We start from the raw sequence: 11,345 nt of genomic DNA, 5'->3' as shown, positions 1-11,345 counted from the left end.
TTGCTGGGATCTGGCCAGCCTATAAATTGAGGAAGCTTCAAATTGCCTAAAAATAAATGAATAGTTTTTAGGTATTTAAAGGATGGCCAAGGTGAGCAACAGCACTCAAGTATGCTGTGACATTTAAATGATGTTCCTTTGGTATTAAGAGGCCAAGAGTAACCATTTCAGCACCATCAGCAGCTGCTTGAACCACTGATAAAAACCAGGCTGGATCCACGACTTCATGTCGTTTAATCCAAATGTACAATTTGGATCCAAATGTACAGTACTTTAACTCTGGAAACAGAAGCTGTGAGATGGACCTTTAAAAAGGTCAATCCTCACAAAGCTCCAGGACCAGACGGCATCCCAGGCCGGCTTCTCAGAGTGTGTGCCGACCAGCTGGCAGGGGTGTTCACCAACATCTTCAACCTCTCCCTGAGGCAGTCAGTGGTCCCCACGTCCCTCAGAGCATCCACCATCATTCCCGTTCTCAAAAAATCAGTGGTCTCCTGTCTGAATGACTACTGTCCTGTTGCACTGACATCCGTCATCATGAAGTGCCTGGAGCGGCTGGTCAAAGGTCACATCTGCTCCTCCCTCCCTGACACACTGGACCATCTTCAGTTTGCCTATCGGACAAACAGAGCCACAGAGGATGCCATCGCCCTGGCAACGCACACCACCCTCACTCACCTGGAGAAAGGGAATACATATGCAAGGATGCTCTTCATCGACTACAGCTCGGCATTTAACACCATCATCCCCTCAAAACTTGCCACGAAGCTCGTCGACCTTGGGCTGGAAACACCAATCTGCAGATGGATTCTAAACTTCCTCACAAACAGGCCCCAGGTGGTGAGAGTTGGTAAGCACACCTCCTCACCACTCATCCTAAACACAGGTACGCCACAGGGTTGTGTGCTTAGCCCCCTCCTATATTCCCTGTTCACACACGACTGTGTTGCTAAACACGAGTCCAACATCATCATCAAGTTTGCGGATGACACAACCATCATAGGCCTCATCACAGGCAATGATGAGACGGCCTATAGAGAGGAGGTGATGGCACTGTACGAGTGGTGTCTGGAAAATAACCTGACTCTCAACATCAGCAAAACTAGAGAGATGATAGTGGACTACCGGAAACAACCAGTCAGAGAACACCAGCCCAGCCACATCAACGGTATCAAGGTCGAAAGGGTCAGCAGCTTCAAGTTCCTTGGAGTCAACATCACAGAGGACTTCTCCTGGACCCTTCACACAGACACTGCTATCAGGAAAGCTCGCCAGCGGCTTTATTTCCTGAGGAGGCTGAGGAAGTTTGGCATGAACGCCAACATCACCTCAAATTTTTACAGGTGTGCAATTGAGAGCTTGCTGACGAGCTGCATCACAGTTTGGTACGGAAGCTGCTCTGCCAGCAGCCGTAAATCACTACAGAGGGTGGTGAAGGCAGCAGAGCACATCACTGGCACGAGGCTTCCTGCCATGCAGGACATTTATCTCCAGCGATGCCTCCGTAAAGCACACAGCATCATCAAGGACCACAGCCACCCAGCACATCAGCTGTTCTCCTTGTTACCATCTGGCAGACGTTACAGGAGTCTGTCTGCTCGGACTACAAGACTCAAAAACAGTTTTTACCACCAAGCCATACGACACCTCAACCACAACACTTAAACACACACAACACAGTCCACAGGACGCACTCAGAAGCTACCTGCAGCTTCACAAGTACTCTGTTTAATCTGCACTGGTCACTCCACGTTATTGTTATTGCTATTTATATTTAAAAGTGCAATACTGTAATTTTCTGCTGCTCATTCCTGTGCAATATCCCATCTGCCCTCCCTTCATATTTCTTTTCAAGATTTTCTTATTTAATCACTAGTGTACATATATTTATATTTATAGATACATATATATTTAGTCATCTTTCTCTTTTACCACATCTCTCTAATATTTTGCTCCTTACTATTTTTTATTACTTTATTTTATTTTATTATATTTTCTTCTACTGTATCATGCTGCTTAGTGACTGCTGCTCGTCAAACACATTTCATTACAATGTTGACCATGTGCTAACTTGCATATGACAAATAAAACTGAAAACAAACATGTTCTCAGCTCACAGGAATGCCATCGGGTGTAGTCTATTGCTGAGTCTCATCTACCTCAATGTTTATTGTGTGTTTAATAAAATGCAAAGAACAACATACCAAGGTGTGGTGTTCACACCACATTATGCGCTTCTTCATACCTTGCAACTGACATTCACTGAATAGTTTTTTTTTATTTATTTTATTTATTTATTAAATACTAGTATTGCAGGAAAATCCCAGTAGATTAGCAGTTTATTATCAGATTTGCCCATCTTGCACCAGCAACCGTGTTTAAATCACCTTTCTTCCCCATTCTGATGCTCAGTTTGAGGTCGTTTTTACCATTTCTGCCATTTTCCTAAGTGCATTGGCTTGCTGCTCTGTGACTGGCGGATTCGATAGGAGATACATTTAAATTAAACGGCGTAGCTGACAGCTGAAATGCAACTAAATCAGAAAACGGACTACAAATGTAGCTTGTTGGCTTATAAACATAGACCTGGACGATACTAAGCCATTTTGAGCGAACCCCCATTCTGATCAGAACGTAGAAGCATCTTAATGCAATTTGACTCTTACATAAGTAATCCAGGTTTAAAAATATTATTAATATCAAAAATTTCTTTTTCCAAGAGATCTGGCCAAACACGGAAAACCACCACGGCACAACCCTTTCCTGACGTCACCTGATAAGGCTGTTTTCACTTCCTGACAGGGAGGTCACAAAAGACTTCACCGGAGTCTCCTTTCCGAGGTGTTCGCACTCTACACTATCTGGAGGAAACAGAGGAGCTGTGTTGAAAGGTAAACATTTAAAATTTCGTTATTATATTCGATAAGTCACTGGGTGACCTAGCTAGCGTTGGGTAAAAAGGCTAAGCTAATGTAGCTACCAAGCACTCTGAAGCTAGCATTCGCGATTCCGCTTACGATCCTAGCAGTACAGATCCAAAGCACAGGTCAGAGTCCAAGATTGTCGCTTTGGGTGTTTACATTTTACATATAAAAGCACTTTTAGGTAACTGTATTGACTAATTTCTAACTGAACGAAAACACGGTGTGGGTTTAGCGAGGTCTTGGCTGTCAGTTGCTGTCATTGTTCTCGGCGTTTCCCAGAAACAGTACGGCTTCTGTGTCGTGTTCAACTGAAGCAAAGCTGTGGGGCCTTTCTGGAATTTGCTGGGGTTATATCCTCTCCACTTTGATCATTAATAAATGTTAAAAGAAACACGTGGAACTGCTTGTGGGAAAACTCCCCTGTCGCTGGTTTTACTTTCGGTTAGATGTCGTTCGCAGTTACGAGTCAGTCAAAAAATGAGCATTTTAATGCGTGGGACGATGCAGTCTTGGCTCAAGTTAAAAAAATAAAATAAAAGGATGACGCTGGCGATTGATTTACTTGAAATAATGCAGACACCTAAAGACAGTTCAAAGATCGCATCCCATCAATACGGCAACGTATCAGCTGATAAACAGCTATTTAAACATCTGACCCAGCACACAATCGGTGACTGTGTGCTGTCGTTGGACGATAAGTCCAATTTGCGTCAAACTATGACGCTGAGGAATGTAAAGATTCTGAAATCATAGTTTCACGCCTTGGATTATTATTGCTCTCTTTCCTTATATTCTGCATTGCCAGGATGTCAAACTCATTTTTCTTCTAAGGCCACATACAAGCTCACTTTAGACCTCAAGCCCAGTGAAACTACCCTTACTCTCAGCGTTAAGAAGTTTATCTGCAAAATCTCATACTTGAGGTATCAAAAAAGAAGGGTGATTTCAACAGTACTTCTCAGATTTTCTTCAGGCCATAGAAACACTGCTGCAGTAGATCAAAGAAACCTGTCAGCACAGCTCTCCAGGGTTAAATTGTAAGAAATAAATGCATAAACTTTCAGAAGTTCTGGCAGCTCATTTCTCAGACTGTGCTGTAATTGTAAAAGAGAAAGTTTCTGTTAATTCACAGGAAATGCTCGCCTCCTCCCTTTAAAAAACAAACAAAAAACAAAACAAAACTCTGGGCAGAGTAAAAGGGCAGGGATAGCTCAGTAGGTAGAGTGGTGGCGCCATGATCGGAAGGTCGGGGGTTCGACTCCACTGAACGGCTACCCCGAGGTACCCCTGAGCAAGGTACCGTCCCTACACACTGCTCCCCGGGTGCTGCATTGGTGGCTGCCCACTGCTTCACTGGGTGAATGGGTTAAATGCAGAGGAACTATTTCCCTATGGGGACTAACACATTACATTACACATTACCTTTTTGAAAAGAAAACACAGACATTATTATTGTAGACAGATAAAACAGGAACTATTCTGTCATTTTATTGTTTATGTATTACTTAATTACTTTGGTGTGTTATGAACGGGGAGGTCTCTGTCAATAGGAAAAGCAGTAAAACTTCAGTCAAAAGCCCAAAATACATTCCTTCTTTCACATTTTCCAAAGCTGTACAGCGAACCGAACCGGCTGATTCTGGCTCCTGGGCCTTTTGTTTGAGATCTCTGCTGCATTGTATCTTCGAGCAGTATAACCCTTTTATGTGGTGTAATATGCAATGTGCCTGTAGACAAACCTGCCTCTCCAGTGCCCATCCCTCACATGGAACATTCAGTTCCTGCATGTGATAACAGGCTGGCATTCTCTTAAAGGTACAGAGACCCTGCAGATGTGCCGTTTGGCTCTCTGGCGCCAGACATGGAAATGCAGGAATTTAACCACTGAAGAGTCTGTTTACAAACAAACAAGCAAATGAGGAGACTGTACCATTTTTTTTTTCAAACATATCCTGTTTCTTTCTATTTGCAGATCATCTGTCCATCAAGTTAACAAATCCCTACAGCTTCCTGTTTCAATCATGTGTGATCTCAGTCAAGATGGTCTTTGGGAGTCGGACAATGCGCCCGATTTTTCCTCGTTGACAAGACGCATAGACTCATTCCGTGGCTCCAACCTTGCTAACAAGGTGCCTGCGGAAACACTGGCACAGGCTGGTTTCTTCTACACTGGCGAGTCTGACCGTGTCCGCTGTTTCAGCTGTAATATGACTGTGGATAATTGGTACAGTGGAGACAGGCCTGTAGACAAGCACAAGCAGGTAATCAAACTTGTAACATGAAAAAGTGGAAGTGGTTAATATTTCACTTTTTTTTTGTCTGTTTGGTTTTCTTCCAAATTGATCCAATTCTAATTTTCTCATTCTCACAGTTTTCTCCATCATGCACGTTTCTCACCTGCGTCCACCGTACCAGTTTTAACCAGAATTCCAATACTGCACTAATCAGTGAAGAAGTAGGAGACGTGGAATATCGTTTGAGAACAGGTGAAGTGGTTGATGAGGCCCCCTACCCTATAGTTCCTCACATGAGAAATGAAGAAGCCCGACTTCGGACCTTCTCTTCTTGGCCCAACCGTACTCCGGTGAGACCCAGAGATCTGGCCCAAGCCGGCTTCTTTTACGTGGGGCAGAGTGACAAGGTTCAGTGTTTCTGCTGTGGTGGTCGGCTGAATGGGTGGGAACCAGGAGATTCTGCCTGGAGTGAGCACAGCAAGCATTATCCCAACTGCTACTTTATCCTTGGGCATGATGTTGGGAACATCCCAATCCAGACAGGTATAGAGGAGGATGCCAGCAACAATCTGCGTGCAAATGACCCGGCCTTAATGCAGAATTTTGAGGCAAGGCGTGCTACTTTTGCTGGTGTCCGGCACCCTATTGACCACGAGAGGCTTGCCAGAGCTGGCTTCTACAGCACAGGTAATGTTCAGGTGTTTGAGGCTAAAGAAACATTGTGCAACATTTTAAAATGTATGATCTAAATTTTCTAGTAGGTAGCTGTGAATGCAATCAAATGTAATTTGTATCCTTGCAGGAAGAGGAGACGCAGTCTTGTGTTTCCATTGCGATGGAGGCTTGAACAATTGGCAGCCTGAGGAAGACCCTTGGGTGGAGCATGCCAAACACTACCCAGGGTAAGAACAACTATGGTACCCCCGTCTTCTTAATATGCTTTTACACATATCTATACACACACACAGGTTGTCTTCTTTGTTCTGTGGCATTTGCGTCTGTTTTAATCAAAGTATATACTGTTTTAAAACAGGTGCAGCTTCCTTTTGGCAAACAAAGGGCCAGAATTTGTCAACAGCATCCAGCTACAAAGACCACAACATGACAGAGCTGTAAGTTTTTGCTTTTTCCACAAGTTGTGGATGCGTAAACTACAAATTAACATTCCCTTAAAGCACTGTCAATATCAACACTAGAGGTCTGGTGTATGTGCCCAAATGAAAGTTGAACAGTGCTGAAAATCTTAAGGTTAGTTTAGAAAGGTTTTCATCATGGATTGCAAAGCAGGAAGGCTCACATTGTTCTTCACAGACAATCACTAACTTGTTTTGGAAATGTACCACACTTTATATGTATAAATGGGTGTATATGAATATTTGGGAGTATATTAATTTTCTACACCAGAAAAATCATCAGTAGTCCCAGATTGGGCTCTAGTTAAAATAAGCTTAGTGTTCCATTTTAGCGTGTGAAAGGAGCGTCATAATTAAAGGACTTACGGTCTTCAGTGATCTCAATCACAGGATTTTGTTTTTCTCTGCTTCCAGGCTTCAAGTCATCAAAATCCAGTTTCAGAAGATATGGAAGGTACATTTTTCTTTTTTACTTCAGTGCCCCAGATACATCATGAAACAAAGTCTGAGCAGTGCTGACTTCTGTTTATTTAATTTTATGTCAGATGAGGACCCACTGGAGAAACTACAGAGGCTGCAGAGGGAAAAACAGTGCAAAATATGCATGGACAGAGATATTGCCATTGTATTCATTCCATGCGCTCACCTTGTTGCTTGTGAGAATTGTTCACAGGCCCTCAACAAGTGTCCGATCTGCTGTCAAGACATAACACAGAAGATCAAGACCTATATTGCTTGAGAACAATATACTCTTGCTCAGACGCAATGCTGCTTTTACGCTGTCGTTATAATATTGTAATTATATCGTAATTGTAAAGTAGAGAGCCTATAATATTATTTATGGATCAATTTTCTTTAATAAATCTTAGAATGATAATGTGTAAAACTATATTTTCCTAGTCCTTACAATGGTAAATATCTGTATAGATGTAGATGGTTTTATAAATAGTTCCTTGAGATGTAAATACACATTAAAGGGCCGTTCCTATTTTGAAACACATTTTGCCAGAAGTGCCTTTCTTTTGGTTTATGTATTCTAATGCATCACTTACCACAGATAAATTGACTTTGATGTTATTGCTGTCATTTTCATCCACTTTTATCCTATTTATTCGGATTTAACTTGTGTGTTTTATGTATAGAACCAGTTGCTGTGCCTTTACATTTCTAAGCTCAAGTTTAGGGCTTGGAGTTAACCATTGTAATGTAAGAATCATTTTATTGTTTCTTTAATTAAGTGTGAATAAATAATTATGCAGACTTGGAGTTTCATTTCATCACTAAACAAAATGTTTTGTGTTGTATTTGCAGAGATGATCCCGGTGCACTGATTGTGCAATGTTAGCTAGAAAGTCACATTTCTATCAGATGAGGTTTGAGAAAGTGTAAGAGTGATGTGGCATTTGACTGCCTATAAACTGAAGTGATGGCAGATGGTAAAATATACAAGAACTGACCCAAATTAATCAGATTTAGAAACAGATTTTTAATTTTTGTGCAGCATTTTAGTTTCAATTATGGTAAAAATCATTACTCATATAGAGTAATGATCTTGTAGGAATTAGATCTGTATTTTATTAAGTATCTCGTGACGGACCATCAGGTGTCGTCTTTACATACCTCCACAATCTTCCTAAAGGACAGTAGGGGAGGGTGTTTTAACCCTTAAAGCAGAATTGGAGAACTGTCTTATCTGATGTGCTAAACAAAATACCTTGTCTATATGTTGCTTAGCTCCTTAGTTTGTTTTTGTTTGTGTGTAAGTTGTCACTGTGAACTGGGAGGGAACTGCAGACGAGAACCATACAGATTTGCTACGATACTTCAAATAGTAACATCCTAGGTCAGTATTGTGTGCTCCTTTTATACATACAAAACAAATGGCTAGAAAAGCTAGCCCACGGAAAACAGAGGCGGTAGTGTTTCCGTGCAGTTCTCGTCAGTTACCACTAGATGTCAGGCTATAAACCGTGCATTCAGTGCGAGTATTGTGGCCGCTAGGTGGTAGCTCTGCACCAGGATATCCTCCTCCCAGGTCGTCGAAACAACAAACCGAACTACGGAGCAAGCGGGGTGAGAGAACGTCCGAAACCGCCTCTGACCGCGACTTTTAAACTCTTTTTACAGAATTGTGGCGGAATTCAGACGGAGGCTGTATACGAGTAGTAAAAGTTACGATTGTACCGGGACTACATTTCACAACAAGGTAAGTTAGCTGTAAAATGGCGGAGAGCTATCTGGAACTTAGTTGATTTGTATTTTGCTAGCTGTCTCGCTAGCCAGGCTAGCTTTAGATGAGCGCAGAGCGCGGATGTCTGCCTGAACCAAGTCGCTTCGCTAGCTCGCGGAACATGGCTACTTCGGTTGTTAGCAGGCTAACGAACTGGATTTTTTACACAGCGGCGCAAAATACGTAGCTCGGAACAGACCGAATCGTTTTATTGCCACAACCGACTTACTTGCACTTTATATATTTGTAAACAAAGTGTTTGTTGCTTATGCAATACGGTACTGGAACTCCCGAGGCAAGATGGAGGACGCAAGGACGTGATGTTTTTTTTAGGTAACGTTAGCAGTAGCTCTTAGCATTGCTAACTAGTGGGAGTTATTTTCAGCTCGTCCATTGGAGTTTATCTGCTATTATTTACTTTATCTTCGGACGAAGACTGGTTACGAGTGACACGTAGACAGAAATTAGTTAATGTACACGGCAGCATTGCTGACTAGCCTTATTGTGTTCTGGCTAATATTAGCTTACGCTAGTACAGAAAGGCTTGCGTTGTTTTGTTATTATGGTCCAACTAGTATAGCAATGGTAAACGCTGGCATGTTCTGAAAATCTGACGATATTGCATTGTATGCGCTTCTCGTTCTTCTTATTTGGCTATTCATAGTTTGTTTTCCCTAAGTAGCGCATGCTTACTTCATCAAATTTCAACTAGCTGACGCTGGGGAAAATACGCCAAAAATCCACGGTTACTTAGCTACTCGCGCTAGCACCAGCAGCGCACCGGCGTCAATTTTGACAGGAACCGACGAAGAGCGGCTCCGTGTCGGCAGCGTTGGGGCGAGCGGAGCCGGTAGTTGGTGGTATAGTTGTCCTTGAAAAATTCACACAGTTGAGTTTCACATTAGCGTGTTTTTTTGTTATATAGCATTCTTTACTGTCGTTTCGCATTAACAAGTTTATGAGATACACTCCCCGATTTGGCGCCACTTTTTCTGTCTGCACGAATCCCGTCTTGTCATGCAGTATCCCCCTCACTATCAAGGAAATGGGTACGGTACCAAACTCTCAAACCAAGAATTAACTGTGAAAAGCTGAAACTCACATAGTCATAGAAACATCATCATATTGAGCACTACTCTTTGCTTTGTTGTTAGCTGATGTTAACCAATTTCACGTTTACTATTTAATTCACAGTAAACAGTAATAACCTGTAATTTGGCACGCGTGAGCCTTCATTTTGCGTGAAATTGTAAGAATCAATTTGCTAACGTTACTTTCGATTTAAATCGGATAGTCGGCCTTAAAGTTTACTAAGTAATTGTGTCTGGTTTAATAATGGAAGAATGACAACGTTGTGTATGTTAGCTCTAAGTGTACTAGGACTGAAAGAGGGACTCACTGCACCCAACCTGGTGTATAATGGGTGGAGTTTGTCTTTTCCAGACTGAATCGTTTACTCGGTAGGGCTTTTATTGATTTCACTGACTGCTACAGAAAAAATTACATTTGGTTCAGAGTGGACATGGTATTAGTCCTGATTTGAAAAGTTACTTCTACTTGCTACTTTGATCTGTGTGCCACTAATTTACACTTCACAACCATGCAATAGTTTCCCTGTGGCCTGCAGAATCTTGTTGATGTTGATACTGGCATTTGATTGGTTGAGATATGTATGGGGCGGATAGGGCAGTGCCATATTTGGACATTGAGGAAGACACTCCGGTCTTGATTGTATGACGTTGTCTGTAAACCCAGGAGAGCAGAGAAAGGGAGGGAGCCAATGGTTGGACAGTGAGCATGACAGGAGCGTTTGTGTCCGCCCCCTGTTACCATGTGAAACCTTTTTTTCTTTTTTCCTCTCTCACTCTCTCTTTCAAAGACATCAAAGTAACATTTGCTCACTACAGATGCTGTGATTTCTGGAAACACAAAGTGTTTATTTTGTTTAGTTTTCAGTGTTGCTGGTGAAATGTGCAATAAGACTGCATGTGTAGCACTCTACAACAATTCTGCTCCATATTCTAGGTCACATGCAACGTCTCCTGCCTTGTATTTTGTGAGGATTATAAGCCAGTCGTAAGTTAAAGTTATCCAGAAGATGTTGCAACAATGATAGCACCAGAAATACCATCAGAGTTCGCCTATACTCAGTAAGTATCTACTAATAGTTTACATTTATTGTTAAGGTTGATATGATATCTCATGCAGTTATTTGTTTTTGTCAGGGATACAGACACTCGATTCTCCTCAGACACAGACTTCTCTGAGGATCCTGATGGAAGGAGTGCAAATTCAGCTAAAGGAAAGGTATAGATGCAACAAATGGACCATTGCACAAGTATTGGTAACACACATTGTTTTTCTTTCCTTACGCTCTGCAGTGGTTCTCAGATTTATATTTGTTTTTTCACTACTTTCCCAGGGTGGAAAGAAGGGGAAGAAGGCAGCAGGGGAGAAAGGAAAAGGAGGGAAAGGAGCAGGCCGTATAAATGGCCACCACCAAGAGAATGGCATGGAAAACATGATGCTGTTTGAGGTTGTGAAGCTGGGAAGGAGTGCAATGCAGGTATGAACAGGAAACCCTTTGAAATTGCCACCTTTTTTCCCTTTTCTTTTACTCAGTAAGAGAAAAAAATACACAACTTGTGCTTGTCCCCATCTTCTTGCAGTCTGTTGTTGATGACTGGATTGAATCTTACAAACATGACAGAGATGTTGCACTGTTGGATCTCATCAATTTCTTCATCCAGTGCTCAGGATGCAAAGGTATTTATGTTTCTCAGCTTCAGTACGAATACTACACGATTGGCTGTTTTTTAAACTA

At 42.0% G+C, this 11,345-nt stretch overlaps 2 protein-coding genes across 4 annotated transcripts in view; both read left to right on the top strand.

Annotated features, from left to right (window-relative positions):
* The first annotated feature begins 2,684 nt into the window (after positions 1 to 2,684).
* Positions 2,685 to 7,551, top strand: xiap (X-linked inhibitor of apoptosis). Its single transcript, XM_085289358.1, has 7 exons — positions 2,685 to 2,891; positions 4,897 to 5,185; positions 5,296 to 5,845; positions 5,961 to 6,060; positions 6,192 to 6,270; positions 6,706 to 6,745; positions 6,837 to 7,551. Exons 2-7 carry the CDS (start codon positions 4,946 to 4,948, stop codon positions 7,028 to 7,030), a joined length of 1,203 nt encoding a protein of 400 aa, XP_085145484.1. The 5' UTR covers positions 2,685 to 2,891; positions 4,897 to 4,945; the 3' UTR covers positions 7,031 to 7,551.
* A 754-nt stretch (positions 7,552 to 8,305) lies between these two features.
* stag2b (STAG2 cohesin complex component b) overlaps positions 8,306 to 11,345 on the top strand; it is a 28,267-nt gene continuing 25,227 nt past the window's right edge. The window contains exons 1-5 of one of the 3 annotated variants that reach the window (XM_085289331.1): positions 8,306 to 8,497; positions 10,547 to 10,671; positions 10,747 to 10,828; positions 10,944 to 11,087; positions 11,191 to 11,287. In XM_085289331.1, the coding sequence (XP_085145457.1) occupies positions 10,631 to 10,671; positions 10,747 to 10,828; positions 10,944 to 11,087; positions 11,191 to 11,287 (364 nt within the window). In that variant the 5' untranslated portion in view covers positions 8,306 to 8,497; positions 10,547 to 10,630. Of the gene's footprint in view, positions 8,498 to 8,698; positions 8,855 to 10,546; positions 10,672 to 10,746; positions 10,829 to 10,943; positions 11,088 to 11,190; positions 11,288 to 11,345 lie in introns of those variants that run through there. The other 2 variants (XM_085289348.1, XM_085289339.1) reach the window with 2 other exon arrangements.

This window comes from Mchenga conophoros, linkage group LG2 (genome assembly GCF_057382185.1).
Source record: "Mchenga conophoros isolate Kocher_MC1m ecotype Shallow Benthic linkage group LG2, M_conophoros_male_GT1.1, whole genome shotgun sequence".
In the NCBI taxonomy this organism is placed as follows: domain Eukaryota; kingdom Metazoa; phylum Chordata; class Actinopteri; order Cichliformes; family Cichlidae; genus Mchenga; species Mchenga conophoros.
This window is presented reverse-complemented; position numbering and strand designations above follow the sequence as displayed.

What these genes read in the sequence shown, in the direction of transcription:
- xiap (XM_085289358.1), top strand. Translation starts at nt 4,946, where the DNA reads ATGTGTGATCTCAGTCAAGATGGTCTTTGGGAGTCGGACAATGCGCCC. An exon ending in AGCTGGCTTCTACAGCACAG is followed by an intron (nt 5,846 to 5,960) that starts GTAATGTTCAGG and finishes GTATCCTTGCAG; the next exon opens with GAAGAGGAGACGCAGTCTTG. An exon ending in AGTTTCAGAAGATATGGAAG is followed by an intron (nt 6,746 to 6,836) that starts GTACATTTTTCT and finishes ATTTTATGTCAG; the next exon opens with ATGAGGACCCACTGGAGAAA.